At 38.6% G+C, this 24,543-nt stretch overlaps 1 protein-coding gene across 1 annotated transcript in view; it reads right to left on the reverse strand.

The window, feature by feature from the left end:
* LOC117316587 overlaps positions 1-24,221 on the reverse strand; it is a gene marked incomplete at its 5' end in the record, with an annotated part of 91,067 nt that extends 66,846 nt beyond the window's left edge. Inside the window, 4 exon segments of the mRNA XM_033871251.1 lie at positions 6,883-6,932; positions 7,139-7,161; positions 8,106-8,177; positions 24,049-24,221. Of these exon segments, the coding sequence (XP_033727142.1) occupies positions 6,883-6,932; positions 7,139-7,161; positions 8,106-8,177; positions 24,049-24,221 (318 nt within the window).
* Positions 24,222-24,543: the final 322 nt, after the last annotated feature.

The following is a 24,543-nucleotide window of genomic DNA, read 5'->3' on the forward strand; positions in this document are numbered from 1 at the left end:
TTGTCTCCCCTTCCCCTATTCAGATTTTCTCTACACTCACTTTCAGATTTAGATGGTATGTCATCACTAGAAGAATAGCAATCTTGATTCTTCATTCTCGGTTTCTTTATGTCTGAAATGTTCAGTGAGTGCCGACGGCCATCAATTTTTACTAGAATTGATGTCTCGTCATTCCCTCTGTCACAGGTATCCTGATTTTTGACAAGAACCTTATCTGCTGGAATGTTTTGACAGCTGGTATGATTCAGTTCCTCAGCAGCAATACCTATAGATACTAGGTTTTGTGGTCCTTGATGCAGATTTACACTATTATCATCATCATCTGTCTCCCATATATCTTGACGGTTCTCCACTTTTCGTCTTCGATGTTTATGCCATTTGTATTCAGCCTCTTTATCATTTCCAGAAGGGGATTTCTGACAATTGAAGGCATTCTCTCCAGAATAATCTCTTCTTGCCTTCCTCTTCTTCCTCTTGTACTTCTGTCTTCTTAGTTGCATTCCTGAAGCTGGAAATTCCTCCCCAGTGGAATTATCAACCTCATTCTCGATTATAAGGCTTGACCCAATCTCATTGTTGTCATAATTCCTTTCTGATTTTTTCTTCTGGTGATTATTTTCATTATCAAAAGATGTTGCCTCAACTGGCTGCCAGACTGAAGTAGAGTTATCTCCCCCTCCCATAGTTCCTGAACAAATCAGATCGCCATCATTACGGAGTTTCATTTTCCTGTTTTTCTTCTTATGTTTTTTTTTACCCTTTTTCTGAAGTGAACAAATTTCTGGAAGATCCTCGATGAAAAAATCAAATTGATCTAGATCAACAGCAGCATCAAAATTAAGGTCAAGGCTGGGTTCAGCTGAGGTCAGCAACACTCGTTCAAGGTCAAGGTCAATGATTTGATCATTTTCTGAATCACTGTCTTCGCTGTATTTCTCCTCTGAGTGTAGTGGAATATAAACATCCACCTCCTTGATATGTGTTTTGGGTATTGGTGTAATTGAATCACAATCTTCAGATTCTATAAAGTCCCAAATTCAAAAATATAAATTTGTATTATTATGAATTCTACATATTCAAACCATGAGAAATGTGATATATTACATCTCTTGGACAAGTATTACAATCATGTATATTTATATCAAATGACTTTGTTATTCTTCATTATATTCATGATGTGAATTTTAATCCAAGTTTTTTTTTTAATTTGGTTATCATTGTATCTATTTTCTTTGTTTTTTATATTCCCCTTTTTAAAACTTAAAACATTTCCATAATTAGACCATAGACAAATAATACTTTATCAAATTTAATACATCAAGACAAAGTAGTAGCATACTAGTTAAAACTATACATATATAAGTAATATAATAAAATTAACTTTTGAAATTATTTAATTTTCATCAATGCTTTTTTTTAACTTGTTATAGATTCACCACAAGCCCAACAGTTTAAAGGGAAATAACTCCATAATGTTTCAAACCACTCTATTATAAAAATTAAATATGACTTTAAATCAAGGAAAGGTTATATGATCACAAAATCAAATCAACAAAGGGCAGGGTCCAAAACCTCATAAAAAGCATGCAGTTAAAAGTTAACTTTGAGGGTTTAAAGAGACTATAACGATGGTTGAAAACAAGAATAGTTGTATATCTTATAGAATACCAAACATTACATATCTAATGCTATAGTTATTAAATTTGGTAACAGATGCTAAATGGTCTACCTCCTATCACTTGTTACTCCATTAAACATTAAATTGTGACAGTCACTAAACATCATATTGCATGCTTATGCAATTGTTCTGTGATGTCTAAAAATTTAAGCCAATCAAATTTGCTAGACACATGTCTTAACAAGTTGTATTATCAAAGATGCAGTATTTATGATGCAGTATTCATTAACTGAAAACAAATTTCCACATTTTTCTAAATATTTTAAAAATATGAAAACATGAAAACTAGTGGCTAGATTTCAAAGCTAACCAAGGAATGATGATATATTCCCATTAGTTATAATTTAGTGTATATATATATATTACCTGTTCAGATCCTGATTAATGAGAATCACTTTCCAGATCAGGTTTTACAAGTAAACCCAGATAGGTGATGAAGGAATGCTGATAAGTCCTACAGATAAATCCTGTTAAGTCCTACAGGTAAATCCTATTAAGTCCTACAGGGAAATCCTATTAAGTCCTACAGGGAAATCCTGTTAAGTCCTACAGATAAATCCTGTTAAGTCCTACAGGTAAATCCTGTTAAGTCCTACAGATAAATCCTGTTAAGTCCTACAGGTGAATCCTGTTAAGTCCTACAGGTAAATCCTGTTAAGTCCTACAGATAAATCCTGTTAAGTCCTACAGATAAATCCTGTTAAGTCCTACAGGTAAATCCTGTTAAGTCCTACAGGTAAATCCTGTTAAGTCCTACAGATAAATCCTGTTAAGTCCTACAGGTAAATCCTGTTAAGTCCTACAGGTAAATCCTGTTAAGTCCTACAGGTAAATCCTGTTAAGTTCTACAGGTAAATCCTATAAAGTCCTACAGGGAAATCCTGTTGAGTTTTGAAGGTAAATCCTGTTAAATCCTACAGATAAATCATGATTAAATTTTACTGATAAATCCTGTTAAGTCCTACAGATAAATCATGATTAAGTTTTACAGGTAAATCCTGTTAAGTCCTAAAGTTAATTCTGACGAGTTTTACAGGTAAATCCTTATAAGTTGTACAGGTAGATCCTGATTAAGTCCTACGGTTAATCCTGGTCAAGTCAAGTTATGCAGGTAAATACTGATAAATTTTACAGGTAGATCCAGGTAAGTTTAACAGGTAAATCTTGATTTAATTTTACAGGTAAATCCTGATAAGCCTCTCAGGTAATGAAACACCTGTATATCTATACTTTAACTAAATTTCATACAAAATTAGAAATATATTCCCACCAACTTAATTACACACTCGGTGATAAACATCAATCTACTTAACATAATTACAATAATTCTATAAATTTATGTATAAAGATGATACTTTAGAAATATACCATACCTGGATCAGGTAGTCAGTAATAACCACTAATAAACAGTAGTATTATCCTCAACCTCAATTACAGGTACCACTCCTACAGCAAACATTTACCCTAGTACCACACAGCTCTCAACAAAGAGGCAATTCTCTCCAGGACAATATTTAGTTTATAAACCAAAAATCAATAATATGTAGTTTATAGACCTATAGGGATAAAAGTTTACCAGTCATCAGCAACCAGTATCGGAAATTTTCAAGCAAGATATTCAATGATCCATTATATTCTTTGTATTCCTTTATACCATAACTTTACTTTTGAATTCAGTTGTATTAGAGGTGGGTGTAAAATTTATATAATCAATATATTTCTTTATCATGGCTGAACTAAATGATAATTTATCTTCCCAGTTAAGAAGCTCATACATTTATGTACCTCCATTTAAAAATAACTTTATAATCTGACAAGTATTTTTTCGTAAGAAACACAAGCCACTGTCCTTCATTTTCACATTGATTAATTGTTTTACAATGTAGCACCTGATTTTTAAAATTTACAAAAAATATTTTCAAAATTTCAATACACATACATTGTACTTCAAATACATTAGTTTGTAGGTGAATAATGAATTGTTTTCCTCTGTCTATTAACCTTTATACAAGTAAAAAGCTCCATGCATACGTCCCTTTATTTCCTTTTTAAAAGGCTCTTTTTGATAAATCATTCCCGCAAGAAGTCTGCATGATATGGATTAATATTGAGAAAGTTTGCCCAAGGTATTTTCTGAATTAAAGTGTTTCCAAACAACTGCCATTATCTGCAGTTTAAAAATCCATTTTTTGACACAATCAACAGGGCAAAAATTCATTTAAGCCAGCATTTAGCAAAAAACTCCTGCTGCAAATAATTATACAAGTCAACACCAGCTTGGTTTTTCTTCAATGAATAAGATGATAACCCTTTAAACTAAGCCAAAATAGGTGTATGCATGAAGAATTTCTAGGGGCTGCAATCGCTTAGTTGAGAAAAGGCCGGCCTGTACTATCATGGCTATGTCCTTATGGTAGGCAAGGTTTTTTTACAGCATGCTCCGTTGAATGGAACAGCCACAGTAAAGTCAGAAAGCATATCATCGTCATCCCTAAAATGTCTATAATTACAAAATCCGTCTTGAAATGACACTTCTTTCCCACGAGTTGCCAGGGAAATTTGAATATAATATAAATACATTATACTATAGATGTGCATGAAAGGTTAGGGGTCACCGGTAACACAGGTCTCCTCCGAAAACCCTGTTTTCCTCCCTTTTATGAAATAAAGTTTAAATGATTGTGATATGTACATTTCTGGTAATCACAAATAATTACACTGCAGTACTTTACTTGTCAATCAAGCAACCAATCAATGGCTTTAGGTAACTGCTACAGATGTACACTGCCCTGCCTCTCATTAAATGTAAAATAATGTTTTTGTTCGTACCTCGACAGAGCAATTCATGATATCTTTACCTTGACAGAGCAATTCATGATATCTTTTAACATGTTTAAGTTATCTATATAATTTAAAATTTCAAGAACTTGGAAACATCACCAATAGATAATGGAATACCATGAATATGTAGATGAGGTGATTTATAATTAACTTTACACACACTCCATTAGTATATCACTCAGACAGCTTGGTTTATTAATGTGGAAAATGCGGTCAGCATTTAAGATATTATTGAGGACAGTGCAGGTCAAAGGTTAAAGGTAAAAGGAAAGAGGTCATGAAGAACAGTAACCAAAATAGTCCAACATATACATTCACATACATATAATTCTATGGCATGCTGCATGTGAAGGTCATCAAATGCTAGGTGAAGGTCATCATTCTCATAAGGGCAAGGTCAACAACACAAAGGGCTACAGAACTGGACAGAATGGCTTGGGATGTTTCAAAACATACCACACTTGTAAGGGAAAATTCATTCTCAATAAGAACATAAATTCAAAGATCATCATTCCCTGAAACGGGACAAAACTGTCATTCATGCTTATATAACCTGCATGAGCCCAGGCACTGGCATGACTTATGTCATACAGAATAGGAGATATAGCTCCAGATTCCGTCCGCAACAGAACAGGTCTCGATAGTTGCATTGCCAAGGTTTTCTCTGTGTCCATGGTCTTCTGCTCAGGTCCATTATCTTTCCATTTAATTTTGCCCTTCTTTTTACCTCCTCTGTTCATGCTTTGCTGTTCTGTCTTATAAATTTCCTCCATCCTAGTTTTAGATGTTTTACTAGGCAAAGACCTTGAGTGATTTTTGATTTCACCATTTTCAATATTTCCACGAGATGAAGCATACTTGTTGTACAAGATTTGAAGATTTCGCATTTTGTTGCCTTCATATTTTGTAATGTATTCTTCACATTCAGTATCACTCAAATCCACAGGTAAGTTCATGGAATTATCTACCCTTGGGTGGAACTCTTCAATTCTAGATAATTTTGTTGTTTCCCACTGATGCTTTGATTTCTTTTTCGCTATATTCAGTATATAGGAGACACATATTAGACAAATTCTCTAGTGTCATAATAGATTTCTAAAAATACTAGTGTTCAATTCAACAGATGAATTATTAATATAAAACGTTTTTGCATTTAAAAAAAACACAACTTTTTAATCATATATCATTTACGAAGAGTACAACAGATTCGACAAAGTTTTTTTCATTTTTTTCTTTTTTTTAACTTTTTTTGAGACAAACTATTAAAAGCAAAATTAAATGTCGTATTTTATGATATAAATGTAAAGCATTTTGCTGAAAAAGATAAAGATTTATACTCCAAGCTTGACGATGTGTTAAACATTCACAATACGTCCAAGAATGACATTGTCTTCACTAGATTTTCATTATTCAAGCCTTTGAAACAAACAAAATATTCACAACACAATGCAAAATAAAATATGTTAATCATATGATTAGCTCATGAGTTCTACATCAGAAATATAATTCTTCTTACAAACAACCAGCATGGATTTTTTTGCTTTTATTAAGTTTCACACATATCACAACTATTTGATACTGAAAGCAAATGGGATCTACTTCCAAAATCAAAATTGTTGAATTTTAAATTGGTACTGAAAAATAAAATCATCTTAAAAAAAAAAAAAAAAAATCAAAATATAAAACAATTTACAATAACTGTCATATATATCTTATATAAACCGTAATTTCCTGCGTATACCCCCTGAGCTATTTACAACTAGAACTGTTGCCAGGATGGCTGACTAATACCCCCGCAATCTGCACGAGTCAATGGTGAATTGGAACTGTTAATTAGAGGCTAACTAAAATAACCCAGTAATATAGTGACCAGTTGCCATAACAACCATAATTTTGAGAAAAAGAAAGTGGCATGCACATCTACCCATGGTCCTCTATATTTGTATGAAGTTTCATTGAAATCGGCTCTTCGGTTAAGGAGGAGTTGTCCGGACAAACTTATTAAGTTATGGTTCTTATCAGAAAACCTGTTTATAGTGACCAGTTGCCATAGCAACCATAATTTTGAGAAAAAGAAAGTGGCATGCACATCGACACACATGATCATTAATATTTGTTTGAAGTTTCATCGGAATTGGCCCATCGGTTTAGGAGGAGTTGTCCGGACAAAATGCGTCTACAGACAGACGGACGGACAGACAACCTGATTCCAGTATACCCCCCCTAACTTTGTTGCGGGGGTATAATTATTAACATCTTATGAAGTAGGCTATCATCATTGTCTTATACATAGTGTGTTAGACTAAATCCTAATTCTATGACAACAAAAACGAAAACTGAACGGTAAAGCAACTGGTACCTACCGGCCATTTTGTCACTGTCCAGTCCGGAGTCGGGAGAAGTGTGTCGTCCACTGGAAAATCAGAAATACAAACCAATCAGCATAAGGGTTCAGAATAAGATAGTGTAGATGATGTTATTTTTAAAGGATTATTTTCCATGATATGATATAATTATTAAAAAAACAAGTGAATCAAAGACCAGCATGTCATTGATTTCTTGTCAATGGGAAAATTTCATTTTCATAATTTATAATTAAAAAAAACCAGAAGTACTCACCGTTTCTCATGATGCTTCTTTTTCTACAAGATAAAATATATTAATCACTTAATAAAATTTTGATATCAGATATATAGGTATTAAATATATACAGTCTACCCTAGTTATATCGCCACATTTCGTCCGTGTCAATTATGGCGGTATAACGAGGGTGGCGTTAGTATCGAATCATGAAAATTACAACAGTAAAAGATAATGATGTACCAACGTTTTATTAAATACACAATGAGTTAACATATAAGACACCATGGTATTGACCGTACATTTCGTACCCTTCTGGCCATGATCACGAAGAACACGCTTTCGTCTCGGAGTTTCCATCTCGACTGACGAAGCCAAATAATTAATACCATAAATAAGAACACTTATTGAGCAGATACCAGTCATGCTTTATTACAAATCAAACCATACCTGTGTGTAGATGTCACATATATAAACATCGATACATATATCTACCTGACCGATAGAAACTCATTCAAGCGTATAACTAAGTTACCTGTGAAAAAGGAAATACCCTGATTCTATAAATAGAAAACTAAAAGAGTTCCTCGATCGCAGAAAAAACAGACCAAGATGGCGATATCGTCGAGATTAATATATAGGGATTCGGGACGTTTGTATTGTTATGAACGTGGCGGATGGCGGTATACGAGTGTGGCGAACTTAACGAGGGAATTATATAGAAGGGAAATCCGTTCTAGGGGTGTAGTGGGCGGTATGCGAGGGTGGTGGTAGATTCGGGTGGCGATAGGTCGAGGGTTCACTGTATACATAATCTTATCGACATCAAAGCTCAGACCATTTAAATCCCTTCAATGTACCTGGAATAAACCAATATCTAACTTCAATAACATCACCACAATTTCTGATGTTTTTGAAGACTGGCAATAGAGACACTTTTTTCTGGTTTTAACTTATGTTTTATATGAGGTGTATTTACCAACAGACTAACAGACTGTTTATTTACCTTCTGCGATCTCGGTGACCAGAACTTTGTCGAATCCTTTCCAGATCTCTGTATTTCAAACTTTGATGGTTCCTTCAAAAACAAAACACAAAACAAAATATAATGTTAGCTGGTGACGTATCTAAATATTAAATATTCAATAAATGCTTTATTTTCAAAAATGAGAAATTGTGTAAAAAAAATTTAAATTTCAAATCAATACAATGCTTTATTTTTGGGAACAGACTCTAAGTATTTTATTTTATAATATTTTTTTAATGTCTGCACAACAGCCAATATCTTGAGGACAGGTGAGTATCACCTTCTCACCATGGAAGGGTGTCAAGACAGGGACACCAACAGCAAATGTCATAACTTCGGGAACAGTTGTCAAGACAGGGACACCAACAGCAAATGTCATAACTTCGGGAACAGTTGTGTAGAGGACACCAAACAGCAAATGTCATAACTTCGGGAACAGTTGTGTAGAGGAACACAAATAGCAAATGTCATAACTTCGGGAACAGTTGTATAGAGGAACACAAACAGCAAATTCATAACTTCGGGAACAGTTGTGTAGAGGAACACAAACAGCAAATGTCATAACTTTAAGAACAGTTGTCTAGAGGGACACCAACAGCAAATGTCATAACTTCGGGAACAGTTGTGTAGAGGAACACCAACAGCAAATGTCATAACTTTGGGAACAGTTGTCTAGAGGAACACCAACAGCAAATGTCATAACTTCGGGAACAGTTGTGTAGATCGAGGAACACAAACAGCAAATGTCATAATTTTGGGAACAGTTGTCAAGAGGAACACAAACAGCAAATGTCATAATTTTGGGAACAGTTGTCAAGAGGAACACAAACAGCAAATGTCATAACTTCGGGAACAGTTGTCAAGAGGGACACCAACAGCAAATGTCATAATTCTGGGAACAGTTGTCAAGAGGGACACAAACAGCAAATGTGTTAACTTCGGGAACAGTTGTCAAGAGGGACACCAACAGCAAATGTGTTAACTTCGGGAACAGTTGTCTAAAGGAACACAAACAGCAAATGTCATAACTTCGGGAACAGTTGTGTAGAGGGACACCAACAGCAAATGTCATAACTTCGGGAACAGTTGTCAAGAGGGACACAAACAGCAAATGTCATAACTTCGGGAACAGTTGTCAAGAGGAACACAAACAGCAAATGTCATAACTTCGGGAACAGTTGTCAAGAGGAACACAAACAGCAAATGTCATAATTTTGGCAACAGTTGTCAAGAGGAACACCAACAGCAAATGTCATAACTTCGGGAACAGTTGTCAAGAGGCACACCAACAGCAAATGTCATAACTTCGGGAACAGTTGTCAAGAGGGACACCAACAGCAAATGTCATAACTTCGGGAACAGTTGTCAAGAGGGACACCAACAGCAAATGTCATAACTTCGGGAACAGTTGTCAAGAGGGACACAAACAGCAAATGTCATAACTTCAGGAACAGTTGTGTAGAGGAACACAAACAGCAAATGTCATAACTTCGGGAACAGTGGTGTAGAGGAACACAAACAGCAAATGTCATAACTTCGGGAACAGTTGTGTAGAGGAACACAAACAGCAAATGTCATAACTTTGGAAACAGTTGTCTAGAGGAACACCAACAGCAAATGTCATAACTTCGGGAACAGTTGTGTAGATCGAGGAACACAAACAGCAAATGTCATAATTTTGGGAACAGTTGTCAAGAGGAACACAAACAGCAAATGTCATAATTTTGGGAACAGTTGTCAAGAGGAACACAAACAGCAAATGTCATAACTTCGGGAACAGTTGTCAAGAGGGACACCAACAGCAAATGTCATAATTCTGGGAACAGTTGTCAAGAGGGACACAAACAGCAAATGTGTTAACTTCGGGAACAGTTGTCAAGAGGGACACCAACAGCAAATGTGTTAACTTCGGGAACAGTTGTCTAGAGGAACACAAACAGCAAATGTCATAACTTCGGGAACAGTTGTGTAGAGGGACACCAACAGCAAATGTCATAACTTCGGGAACAGTTGTCAAGAGGGACACAAACAGCAAATGTCATAACTTCGGGAACAGTTGTCAAGAGGAACACAAACAGCAAATGTCATAACTTCGGGAACAGTTGTCAAGAGGCACACCAACAGCAAATGTCATAACTTCGGGAACAGTTGTCAAGAGGGACACCAACAGCAAATGTCATAACTTCGGGAACAGTTGTCAAGAGGGACACCAACAGCAAATGTCATAACTTCAGGAACAGTTGTCAAGAGGGACACAAACAGCAAATGTCATAACTTTGGGAACAGTTGTGTAGAAGAACACAAACAGCAAATGTCATAACTTCAGGAACAGTTGTGTAGAGGAACACAAACAGCAAATGTCATAACTTCGGGAACAGTTGTGTAGAGGAACACAAACAGCAAATGTCATAACTTCGGGAACAGTTGTGTAGAGGAACACAAACAGCAAATGTCATAACTTTAAGAACAGTTGTCTAGAGGAACACCAACAACAAATGTCATAACTTCGGGAACAGTTGTCAAGAGGAACACCAACAGCAAATGTCATAACTTCGGGAACAGTTGTCAAGAGGGACACCAACAGCAAATGTCATAACTTCGGGAACAGTTGTGTAGAGGAACGCAAACAACAAATGTCATAACTTCGGGAACAGTTGTCAAGAGGGACACCAACAGCAAATGTCATAATTCTGGGAACAGTTGTCAAGAGGGACACAAACAGCAAATGTGTTAACTTCGGGAACAGTTGTCAAGAGGGACACCAACAGCAAATGTGTTAACTTCGGGAACAGTTGTCTAGAGGAACACAAACAGCAAATGTCATAACTTCGGGAACAGTTGTGTAGAGGGACACCAACAGCAAATGTCATAACTTCGGGAACAGTTGTCAAGAGGGACACAAACAGCAAATGTCATAACTTCGGGAACAGTTGTCAAGAGGAACACAAACAGCAAATGTCATAACTTCGGGAACAGTTGTCAAGAGGAACACAAACAGCAAATGTCATAATTTTGGCAACAGTTGTCAAGAGGAACACCAACAGCAAATGTCATAACTTCGGGAACAGTTGTCAAGAGGCACACCAACAGCAAATGTCATAACTTCGGGAACAGTTGTCAAGAGGGACACCAACAGCAAATGTCATAACTTCGGGAACAGTTGTCAAGAGGGACACCAACAGCAAATGTCATAACTTCGGGAACAGTTGTCAAGAGGGACACAAACAGCAAATGTCATAACTTCAGGAACAGTTGTGTAGAGGAACACAAACAGCAAATGTCATAACTTCGGGAACAGTGGTGTAGAGGAACACAAACAGCAAATGTCATAACTTCGGGAACAGTTGTGTAGAGGAACACAAACAGCAAATGTCATAACTTTGGAAACAGTTGTCTAGAGGAACACCAACAGCAAATGTCATAACTTCGGGAACAGTTGTGTAGATCGAGGAACACAAACAGCAAATGTCATAATTTTGGGAACAGTTGTCAAGAGGAACACAAACAGCAAATGTCATAATTTTGGGAACAGTTGTCAAGAGGAACACAAACAGCAAATGTCATAACTTCGGGAACAGTTGTCAAGAGGGACACCAACAGCAAATGTCATAATTCTGGGAACAGTTGTCAAGAGGGACACAAACAGCAAATGTGTTAACTTCGGGAACAGTTGTCAAGAGGGACACCAACAGCAAATGTGTTAACTTCGGGAACAGTTGTCTAGAGGAACACAAACAGCAAATGTCATAACTTCGGGAACAGTTGTGTAGAGGGACACCAACAGCAAATGTCATAACTTCGGGAACAGTTGTCAAGAGGGACACAAACAGCAAATGTCATAACTTCGGGAACAGTTGTCAAGGGGAACACAAACAGCAAATGTCATAACTTCGGGAACAGTTGTCAAGAGGCACACCAACAGCAAATGTCATAACTTCGGGAACAGTTGTCAAGAGGGACACCAACAGCAAATGTCATAACTTCGGGAACAGTTGTCAAGAGGGACACCAACAGCAAATGTCATAACTTCAGGAACAGTTGTCAAGAGGGACACAAACAGCAAATGTCATAACTTTGGGAACAGTTGTGTAGAAGAACACAAACAGCAAATGTCATAACTTCAGGAACAGTTGTGTAGAGGAACACAAACAGCAAATGTCATAACTTCGGGAACAGTTGTGTAGAGGAACACAAACAGCAAATGTCATAACTTCGGGAACAGTTGTGTAGAGGAACACAAACAGCAAATGTCATAACTTTAAGAACAGTTGTCTAGAGGAACACCAACAACAAATGTCATAACTTCGGGAACAGTTGTCAAGAGGAACCCAAACAGCAAATGTCATAACTTCGGGAACAGTTGTCAAGAGGGACACCAACAGCAAATGTCATAACTTCGGGAACAGTTGTGTAGAGGAACGCAAACAACAAATGTCATAACTTCGGGAACAGTTGTGTAGAGGAACACAAACAGCAAATGTCATAACTTCGGGAACAGTTGTGTAGAGGAACACAAACAGCAAATGTCATAACTTCAGGAACAGTTGTCTAGAGGAACACCAACAGCAAATGTCATAACTTCGGGAACAGTTGTCAAGAGGAACACAAACAGCAAATGTCATAACTTCGGGAACAGTTGTCAAGAGGAACACAAACAGCAAATGTCATAACTTCGGGAACAGTTGTCAAGAGGGACACCAACAGCAAATGTCATAATTCTGGGAACAGTTGTCAAGAGGGACACAAACAGCAAATGTGTTAACTTCGGGAACAGTTGTCAAGAGGGACACCAACAGCAAATGTGTTAACTTCGGGAACAGTTGTCTAGAGGAACACAAACTGCAAATGTCATAACTTTAAGAACAGTTGTCTAGAGGGACACCAACAGCAAATGTCATAACTTCGGGAACAGTTGTCAAGAGGGACACAAACAGCAAATGTCATAACTTCGGGAACAGTTGTCAAGAGGCACACCAACAGCAAATGTCATAACTTCGGGAACAGTTGTCAAGAGGGACACCAACAGCAAATGTCATAACTTCGGGAACAGTTGTCAAGAGGGACACCAACAGCAAATGTCATAACTTCGGGAACAGTTGTCAAGAGGGACACAAACAGCAAATGTCATAACTTTGGGAACAGTTGTGTAGAAGAACACAAACAGCAAATGTCATAACTTCAGGAACAGTTGTGTAGAGGAACACAAACAGCAAATGTCATAACTTCGGGAACAGTTGTGTAGAGGAACACAAACAGCAAATGTCATAACTTCGGGAACAGTTGTGTAGAGGAACACAAACAGCAAATGTCATAACTTTAAGAACAGTTGTCTAGAGGGACACCAACAGCAAATGTCATAACTTCGGGAACAGTTGTCAAGAGGAACACCAACAGCAAATGTCATAACTTCGGGAACAGTTGTCAAGAGGGACACCAACAGCAAATGTCATAACTTCGGGAACAGTTGTGTAGAGGAACACAAACAACAAATGTCATAACTTCGGGAACAGTTGTGTAGAGGAACACAAACAGCAAATGTCATAACTTCGGGAACAGTTGTGTAGAGGAACACAAACAGCAAATGTCATAACTTCAGGAACAGTTGTCTAGAGGAACACCAACAGCAAATGTCATAACTTCGGGAACAGTTGTCAAGAGGAACACAAACAGCAAATGTCATAACTTCGGGAACAGTTGTATAGAGGAACACCAACAGCAAATGTCATAACTTCGGGAACAGTTGTCAAGACCAACAGCAAATGTCATAACTTCGGGAACAGTTGTCAAGAGGGACACCAACAGCAAATGTCATAACTTCGGGAACAGTTGTCAAGAGGGACACAAACAGCAAATGTCATAACTTCGGGAACAGTTGTCAAGAGGGACACAAACAGCAAATGTCATAACTTCGGGAACAGTTGTGTAGAAGAACACAAACAGCAAATGTCATAACTTCAGGAACAGTTGTGTAGAGGAACACAAACAGCAAATGTCATAACTTCGGGAACAGTTGTGTAGAGGAACACAAACAGCAAATGTCATAACTTCGGGAACAGTTGTGTAGAGGAACACAAACAGCAAATGTCATAACTTTAAGAACAGTTGTCTAGAGGGACACCAACAGCAAATGTCATAACTTCGGGAACAGTTGTCAAGAGGAACACCATTGCAAATGTCATAACTTCGGGAACAGTTGTCAAGAGGGACACCAACAGCAAATGTCATAACTTCGGGAACAGTTGTGTAGAGGAATGCAAACAACAAATGTCATAACTTCGGGAACAGTTGTGTAGAGGAACACAAACAGCAAATGTCATAACTTCGGGAACAGTTGTGTAGAGGAACACAAACAGCAAATGTCATAACTTCAGGAACAGTTGTCTAGAGGAACACCAACAGCAAATGTCATAACTTCGGGAACAGTTGTCAAGAGGAACACAAACAGCAAATGTCATAACTTCGGGAACAGTTGTCAAGAGGAACACAAACAGCAAATGTCATAACTTCGGGAACAGTTGTCAAGAGGGACACCAACAGCAAATGTCATAACTTCAGGAACAGTTGTGTAGAGGAACACAAACAGAAAATGTCATAACTTCGGGAACAGTTGTGTAGAGGAACACAAACAGCAAATGTCATAACTTCGGGAACAGTTGTGTAGAGGAACACAAACAGCAAATGTCATAACTTTAAGAACAGTTGTCTAGAGGGACACCAACAGCAAATGTCATAACTTCGGGAACAGTTGTCAAGAGGAACACCAACAGCAAATGTCATAACTTCGGGAACAGTTGTCAAGAGGGACACCAACAGCAAATGTCATAACTTCGGGAACAGTTGTGTAGAGGAACACAAACAACAAATGTCATAACTTCGGGAACAGTTGTGTAGAGGAACACAAACAGCAAATGTCATAACTTCGGGAACAGTTGTGTAGAGGAACACAAACAGCAAATGTCATAACTTCAGGAACAGTTGTCTAGAGGAACACCAACAGCAAATGTCATAACTTCGGGAACAGTTGTCAAGAGGAACACAAACAGCAAATGTCATAACTTCGGGAACAGTTGTATAGAGGAACACCAACAGCAAATGTCATAACTTCGGGAACAGTTGTCAAGACCAACAGCAAATGTCATAACTTCGGGAACAGTTGTCAAGAGGGACACCAACAGCAAATGTCATAACTTCGGGAACAGTTGTCAAGAGGGACACAAACAGCAAATGTCATAACTTCGGGAACAGTTGTCAAGAGGGACACAAACAGCAAATGTCATAACTTTGGGAACAGTTGTGTAGAAGAACACAAACAGCAAATGTCATAACTTCAGGAACAGTTGTGTAGAGGAACACAAACAGCAAATGTCATAACTTCGGGAACAGTTGTGTAGAGGAACACAAACAGCAAATGTCATAACTTCGGGAACAGTTGTGTAGAGGAACACAAACAGCAAATGTCATAACTTTAAGAACAGTTGTCTAGAGGGACACCAACAGCAAATGTCATAACTTCGGGAACAGTTGTCAAGAGGAACACCATTGCAAATGTCATAACTTCGGGAACAGTTGTCAAGAGGGACACCAACAGCAAATGTCATAACTTCGGGAACAGTTGTGTAGAGGAATGCAAACAACAAATGTCATAACTTCGGGAACAGTTGTGTAGAGGAACACAAACAGCAAATGTCATAACTTCGGGAACAGTTGTGTAGAGGAACACAAACAGCAAATGTCATAACTTCAGGAACAGTTGTCTAGAGGAACACCAACAGCAAATGTCATAACTTCGGGAACAGTTGTCAAGAGGAACACAAACAGCAAATGTCATAACTTCGGGAACAGTTGTCAAGAGGAACACAAACAGCAAATGTCATAACTTCGGGAACAGTTGTCAAGAGGGACACCAACAGCAAATGTCATAATTCTGGGAACAGTTGTCAAGAGGGACACAAACAGCAAATGTGTTAACTTCGGGAACAGTTGTCAAGAGGGACACCAACAGCAAATGTGTTAACTTCGGGAACAGTTGTCTAGAGGAACACAAACAGCAAATGTCATAACTTCGGGAACAGTTGTGTAGAGGGACACCAACAGCAAATGTCATAACTTCGGGAACAGTTGTCAAGAGGGACACAAACAGCAAATGTCATAACTTCGGGAACAGTTGTCAAGAGGAACACAAACAGCAAATGTCATAACTTCGGGAACAGTTGTCAAGAGGCACACCAACAGCAAATGTCATAACTTCGGGAACAGTTGTCAAGAGGGACACCAACAGCAAATGTCATAACTTCGGGAACAGTTGTCAAGAGGGACACCAACAGCAAATGTCATAACTTCAGGAACAGTTGTCAAGAGGGACACAAACAGCAAATGTCATAACTTTGGGAACAGTTGTGTAGAAGAACACAAACAGCAAATGTCATAACTTCAGGAACAGTTGTGTAGAGGAACACAAACAGCAAATGTCATAACTTCGGGAACAGTTGTGTAGAGGAACACAAACAGCAAATGTCATAACTTCGGGAACAGTTGTGTAGAGGAACACAAACAGCAAATGTCATAACTTTAAGAACAGTTGTCTAGAGGAACACCAACAACAAATGTCATAACTTCGGGAACAGTTGTCAAGAGGAACACCAACAGCAAATGTCATAACTTCGGGAACAGTTGTCAAGAGGGACACCAACAGCAAATGTCATAACTTCGGGAACAGTTGTGTAGAGGAACGCAAACAACAAATGTCATAACTTCGGGAACAGTTGTGTAGAGGAACACAAACAGCAAATGTCATAACTTCGGGAACAGTTGTGTAGAGGAACACAAACAGCAAATGTCATAACTTCAGGAACAGTTGTCTAGAGGAACACCAACAGCAAATGTCATAACTTCGGGAACAGTTGTCAAGAGGAACACAAACAGCAAATGTCATAACTTCGGGAACAGTTGTCAAGAGGAACACAAACAGCAAATGTCATAACTTCGGGAACAGTTGTCAAGAGGGACACCAACAGCAAATGTCATAATTCTGGGAACAGTTGTCAAGAGGGACACAAACAGCAAATGTGTTAACTTCGGGAACAGTTGTCAAGAGGGACACCAACAGCAAATGTGTTAACTTCGGGAACAGTTGTCTAGAGGAACACAAACTGCAAATGTCATAACTTTAAGAACAGTTGTCTAGAGGGACACAAACAGCAAATGTCATAACTTCGGGAACAGTTGTCAAGAGGGACACAAACAGCAAATGTCATAACTTCGGGAACAGTTGTCAAGAGGCACACCAACAGCAAATGTCATAACTTCGGGAACAGTTGTCAAGAGGGACACCAACAGCAAATGTCATAACTTCGGGAACAGTTGTCAAGAGGGACACCAACAGCAAATGTCATAACTTCGGGAACAGTTGTCAAGAGGGACACAAACAGCAAATGTCATAACTTTGGGAACAGTTGTGTAGAAGAACACAAACAGCAAATGTCATAACTTCAGGAACAGTTGTGTAGAGGAACACAAACAGCAAATGTCATAACTTCGGGAACAGTTGTGTAGAGGAACACAAACAGCAAATGTCATAACTTCGGGAACAGTTGTGTAGAGGAACACAAACAGCAAATGTCATAACTTTAAGAACAGTTGTCTAGAGGGACACCAACAGCAAATGTCATAACTTCGGGAACAGTTGTCAAGAGGAACACCAACAGCAAATGTCATAACTTCGGGAACAGTTGTCAAGAGGGACACCAACAGCAAATGTCATAACTTCGGGAACAGTTGTGTAGAGGAACACAAACAACAAATGTCATAACTTCGGGAACAGTTGTGTAGAGGAACACAAACAGCAAATGTCATAACTTCGGGAACAGTTGTGTAGAGGAACACAAACAGCAAATGTCATAACTTCAGGAACAGTTGTCTAGAGGAACACCAACAGCAAATGTCATAACTTCGGGAACAGTTGTCAAGAGGAACACAAACAGCAAATGTCATAACTTCGGGAACAGTTGTATAGAGGAACACCAACAGCAAATGTCATAACTTCGGGAACAGTTGTCAAGACCAACAGCAAATGTCATAACTTCGGGAACAGTTGTCAAGAGGGACACCAACAGCAAATGTCATAACTTCGGGAACAGTTGTCAAGAGGGACACAAACAGCAAATGTCATAACTTCGGGAACAGTTGTCAAGAGGGACACAAACAGCAAATGTCATAACTTTGGGAACAGTTGTGTAGAAGAACACAAACAGCAAATGTCATAACTTCAGGAACAGTTGTGTAGAGGAACACAAACAGCAAATGTCATAACTTCGGGAACAGTTGTGTAGAGGAACACAAACAGCAAATGTCATAACTTCGGGAACAGTTGTGTAGAGGAACACAAACAGCAAATGTCATAACTTTAAGAACAGTTGTCTAGAGGGACACCAACAGCAAATGTCATAACTTCGGGAACAGTTGTCAAGAGGAACACCATTGCAAATGTCATAACTTCGGGAACAGTTGTCAAGAGGGACACCAACAGCAAATGTCATAACTTCGGGAACAGTTGTGTAGAGGAATGCAAACAACAAATGTCATAACTTCGGGAACAGTTGTGTAGAGGAACACAAACAGCAAATGTCATAACTTCGGGAACAGTTGTGTAGAGGAACACAAACAGCAAATGTCATAACTTCAGGAACAGTTGTCTAGAGGAACACCAACAGCAAATGTCATAACTTCGGGAACAGTTGTCAAGAGGAACACAAACAGCAAATGTCATAACTTCGGGAACAGTTGTCAAGAGGAACACAAACAGCAAATGTCATAACTTCGGGAACAGTTGTCAAGAGGGACACCAACAGCAAATGTCATAACTTCAGGAACAGTTGTGTAGAGGAACACAAACAGCAAATGTCATAACTTCGGGAACAGTTGTGTAGAGGAACACAAACAGCAAATGTCATAACTTCGGGAACAGTTGTGTAGAGGAACACAAACAGCAAATGTCATAACTTTAAGAACAGTTGTCTAGAGGGACACCAACAGCAAATGTCATAACTTCGGGAACAGTTGTCAAGAGGAACACCAACAGCAAATGTCATAACTTCGGGAACAGTTGTCAAGAGGGACACCAACAGCAAATGTCATAACTTCGGGAACAGTTGTGTAGAGGAACACAAACAACAAATGTCATAACTTCGGGAACAGTTGTGTAGAGGAACACAAACAGCAAATGTCATAACTTCGGGAACAGTTGTGTAGAGGAACACAAACAGCAAATGTCATAACTTCAGGAACAGTTGTCTAGAGGAACACCAACAGCAAATGTCATAACTTCGGGAACAGTTGTCAAGAGGAACACAAACAGCAAATGTCATAACTTCGGGAACAGTTGTATAGAGGAACACCAACAGCAAATGTCATAACTTCGGGAACAGTTGTCAAGACCAACAGCAAATGTCATAACTTCGGGAACAGTTGTCAAGAGGGACACCAACAGCAAATGTCATAACTTCGGGAACAGTTGTCAAGAGGGACACAAACAGCAAATGTCATAACTTCGGGAACAGTTGTCAAGAGGGACACAAACAGCAAATGTCATAACTTTGGGAACAGTTGTGTAGAAGAACACAAACAGCAAATGTCATAACTTCAGGAACAGTTGTGTAGAGGAACACAAACAGCAAATGTCATAACTTCGGGAACAGTTGTGTAGAGGAACACAAACAGCAAATGTCATAACTTCGGGAACAGTTGTGTAGAGGAACACAAACAGCAAATGTCATAACTTTAAGAACAGTTGTCTAGAGGGACACCAACAGCAAATGTCATAACTTCGGGAACAGTTGTCAAGAGGAACACCATTGCAAATGTCATAACTTCGGGAACAGTTGTCAAGAGGGACACCAACAGCAAATGTCATAACTTCGGGAACAGTTGTGTAGAGGAATGCAAACAACAAATGTCATAACTTCGGGAACAGTTGTGTAGAGGAACACAAACAGCAAATGTCATAACTTCGGGAACAGTTGTGTAGAGGAACACAAACAGCAAATGTCATAACTTCAGGAACAGTTGTCTAGAGGAACACCAACAGCAAATGTCATAACTTCGGGAACAGTTGTCAAGAGGAACACAAACAGCAAATGTCATAACTTCGGGAACAGTTGTCAAGAGGAACACAAACAGCAAATGTCATAACTTCGGGAACAGTTGTCAAGAGGGACACCAACAGCAAATGTCATAATTCTGGGAACAGTTGTCAAGAGGGACACAAACAGCAAATGTGTTAACTTCGGGAACAGTTGTCAAGAGGGACACCAACAGCAAATGTGTTAACTTCGGGAACAGTTGTCTAGAGGAACACAAACAGCAAATGTCATAACTTTAAGAACAGTTGTCTAGAGGGACACCAACAGCAAATGTCATAACTTCGGGAACAGTTGTCAAGAGGGACACAAACAGCAAATGTCATAACTTCGGGAACAGTTGTCAAGAGGCACACCAACAGCAAATGTCATAACTTCGGGAACAGTTGTCAAGAGGGACACCAACAGCAAATGTCATAACTTCGGGAACAGTTGTCAAGAGGGACACCAACAGCAAATGTCATAACTTCGGGAACAGTTGTCAAGAGGGACACAAACAGCAAATGTCATAACTTTGGGAACAGTTGTGTAGAGGAACACAAACAGCAAATGTCATAACTTCGGGAACAGTTGTGTAGAAGAAAATAAACAGCAAATGTCATAACTTCAGGAACAGTTGTGTAGAGGAACACAAACAGCAAATGTCATAACTTCGGGAACAGTTGTGTAGAGGAACACAAACAGCAAATGTCATAACTTCGGGAACAGTTGTGTAGAGGAACACAAACAGCAAATGTCATAACTTTAAGAACAGTTGTCTAGAGGGACACCAACAGCAAATGTCATAACTTCGGGAACAGTTGTCAAGAGGAACACCAACAGCAAATGTCATAACTTCGGGAACAGTTGTCAAGAGGGACACCAACAGCAAATGTCATAACTTCGGGAACAGTTGTGTAGAGGAACACAAACAGCAAATGTCATAACTTCGGGAACAGTTGTGTAGAGGAACACAAACAGCAAATGTCATAACTTCGGGAACAGTTGTGTAGAGGAACACAAACAGCAAATGTCATAACTTCAGGAACAGTTGTCTAGAGGAACACCAACAGCAAATGTCATAACTTCGGGAACAGTTGTCAAGAGGAACACAAACAGCAAATGTCATAACTTCGGGAACAGTTGTATAGAGGAACACCAACAGCAAATGTCATAACTTCGGGAAGAGTTGTCAACGGGAACACCAACAGCAAATGTCATAACTTCGGGAACAGTTGTCTAGAGGAACACAAACAACAAATGTCATAACTTCGGGAACAGTTGTCAAGGGGAACACCAACAGCAAATGTCATAACTTCGGGAACAGTTGTCTAGAGGAACACAAACAGCAAATGTCATAACTTCGGGAACAGTTGTCAAGAGGGACACAAACAGCAAATGTCATAACTTCGGGAACAGTTGTCTAGAGGAACACAAACAACAAATGTCATAACTTCGGGAACATTTGTATAGAGGAACACAAACAGCAAATGTCATAATTTTGGAGGCAGTTGTTTATTGAAACACCAACAACAAATGTCATTATTTTGGGGACATTGTCTAAGAGACAACAACAGAAGAATGCAAAGCACAAAGAAACGTCAACATGCCAAGAGAAGAAAGATAAATTTCTATCCACTACACATCAATTGGTTGTTTCTTCAAAGTCCATGAAATTGAAGACAGAAGATAAAACCAAATTCATTTTAGCTTTAGGCTGGAGGGAATTTCCATTTAAATCATTCTGTAAAGAGATGGACTTGGGAAATTGGGGTAGCAGTTTTGATTAAGTTTGAAGCACAAAACTCACTTTCCCAGCAGTTTCATTTCCTTAAAACTTCTAGCTTAATTTACTCCCTAAATATAGAACACCTGGTTGCTTGATCCTTTCCCACTAATAAAAGCAAAATGGGATTTGGCTTACATAGATAAGCCTGACCCCACCAGTGTGACATTTGACATATAACCTTGTCAAATAATCACAAAAATCAAACCCAGAGTATAGGATTTGATGTTGTGATGTTAGGGTGTAAATATGAACTCAATATGCTCAGGGATCTATATGACATATCTCGTACACAAGCATTGTACCAACTGATTGATACAAAGACACATAAAGTGACTAATATATACTATCCCCCGCCCGCTATTATTAAGCAGAAAGGGGGAGGGGTCTAACTATTTACCAAATCTCTGTAATGCCAAGATCAAGATTGTAATAAACATTTATTCTACTAAAGCATGACAGGATATAGGAGATCATAAACAAGAGATCCCAGAGGGATCTTGGCGCCCACCATTGAATTATCTTCATAGGTTCCATGTCAGATTGATCTTTTCTCTACTTTTCCCTTCATTTTACTAATCTGTGCAAATTGAGACATCCCTCAAGTACTTTTCAAACAAGGGAATCCTAGCTATATAAGAAATTTGAGATTTAACGATAATGGCTGTTTGTTTGCCAGGTTGCTTTCAGGACAGACTGGTCCAAAAATGCAATACAAGGGACCAAGGGGAACCTACTTATGAAATCTGAGAAAGATCCATTCAGTACTTTGACAAATAGAGATAACAAACTTCAATTGTCAAAATCCAAGATGGCTGCCTGTCGGCCATGTTATTTTCAGATTGGTCTCAAAATGCAATATGCATAACTAGGCACCAAGGGAAACTTACATATGAAATTTGAGAAAGATCCCTTAAAAACTTTCTCAGAAACAGTGATAACAAACTTCAATTGTCAAAATCCAAGATGGCTGCCTGTCGGCCATGTTGTTTTCCGATTGGTCTCAAAACGCAATATGCATAACTAGGCACCAAGGGAAACTTACATATGAAATTTGAGAAAGATCTCTTAAATTCTTTCTGAGAAATAGTGATAACAAACTTCAATTGTCAAAATCCAAGATGGCTGCCTGCCGGCCATGTTGTTTTCAGACTGGTCTCAAAACGCAATATGCATAACTAGGCACCAAGGGAAACCTACATATGAAATTTCAGAAAGATCCATTCAGTACATTCTCAGAAATAGCGATAACAAACTTCAATTGTCAAAATCCAAGATGGCTGCCTGCCAGCCATGTTGTTTTCGGATTGGTCTCAAAACGCAATATGCATAACTAGGCACCAAGGGAAACCTACATATGTAATTTCAGAAAGATCCATTAAGTACTTTCTCAGAAATAGTGATAACAAACTTCAATTGTCAAAATCCAAGATGGCTGCCTGTCGGCCACGTTGTTTTCAGATTGGTCTCAAAACGCAATATGCATAACAAGGCACCAAGGGGAACCTACATATGAAATTTGAGAAAGATCCCTTCAGTACTTTCTCAGAAATAGCGATAACAAACTTCAATTGTCAAAATCCAAGATGGCTGCCTGTCGGCCATGTTGTTATCCGATTGGTCTCAAAACGCAATATGCATAACTAGGCACCAAGGGGAACCTTCATATGAAATTTGAGAAAGATCCCTTCAGCACTTTCTCAGAAATAGCGATAACAAACTTCAATTGTCAAAATCCAAGATGGCTGCCTGTCGGCCATGTTGTTTTCCGATTTGTCTCAAAACGCAATATGCATAACTAGGCACCAAAGGGAACCTACATATGAAATTTGAGAAAGATCCCTACAGTACTTTCTGAGAAATAGCGATAACAAGAATTGTTTACGGACGGAGGGACGGAGGGAGGGACGGACGGAGGGACGGACGGACGGACGGACCACGGACCACGGACGCAGGGCGATTTGAATAGCCCACCATCTGATGATGGTGGGCTAAAAATGTCAAGTTATAGAATAATTCATGCCTTCCAAGTGCTGCCTTTTCGTTCGAAGTCCACAAATTTCGTGGCGTCCTTGGAACTTTGTTTGACCTTGAACCCGGGCCCAGTTGGTACGCCGAGATTTCTGTCTGTAGTGAAAGGGGACTGGGATTGCATCATGCGTCGCTTCCGTTGTTTCAATTTAAATGGAGCTGGGGCTGAAAATAAACCAAATCGATAAAAGCAATAGTTCCACAAGTCTGTAAGATCTTTTATAATTCAACACAGTTCAATCTTAATCACATGTTAGTAGTTGAATTGGCAGCACGGTATATATATTGATGGCAGTCTTGAAAATTTAAGCTACAATTATCTTTTTACATTTAAATCAGTTATCACCCATCCTCTCATTCTAAACAAAACCATTTAAATCTATACTGCTTGTCCACAGAAACTTCTTGAACCGTTTTCCTTTTAGCATAGATAATTGAGTCATTAGAATTTCTTAGAAAAACAATATTATTAAACAACTAGAAAAAT

This window comes from Pecten maximus, chromosome 18 (assembly GCF_902652985.1).
Source record: "Pecten maximus chromosome 18, xPecMax1.1, whole genome shotgun sequence".
Lineage (NCBI taxonomy): Eukaryota > Metazoa > Mollusca > Bivalvia > Pectinida > Pectinidae > Pecten > Pecten maximus.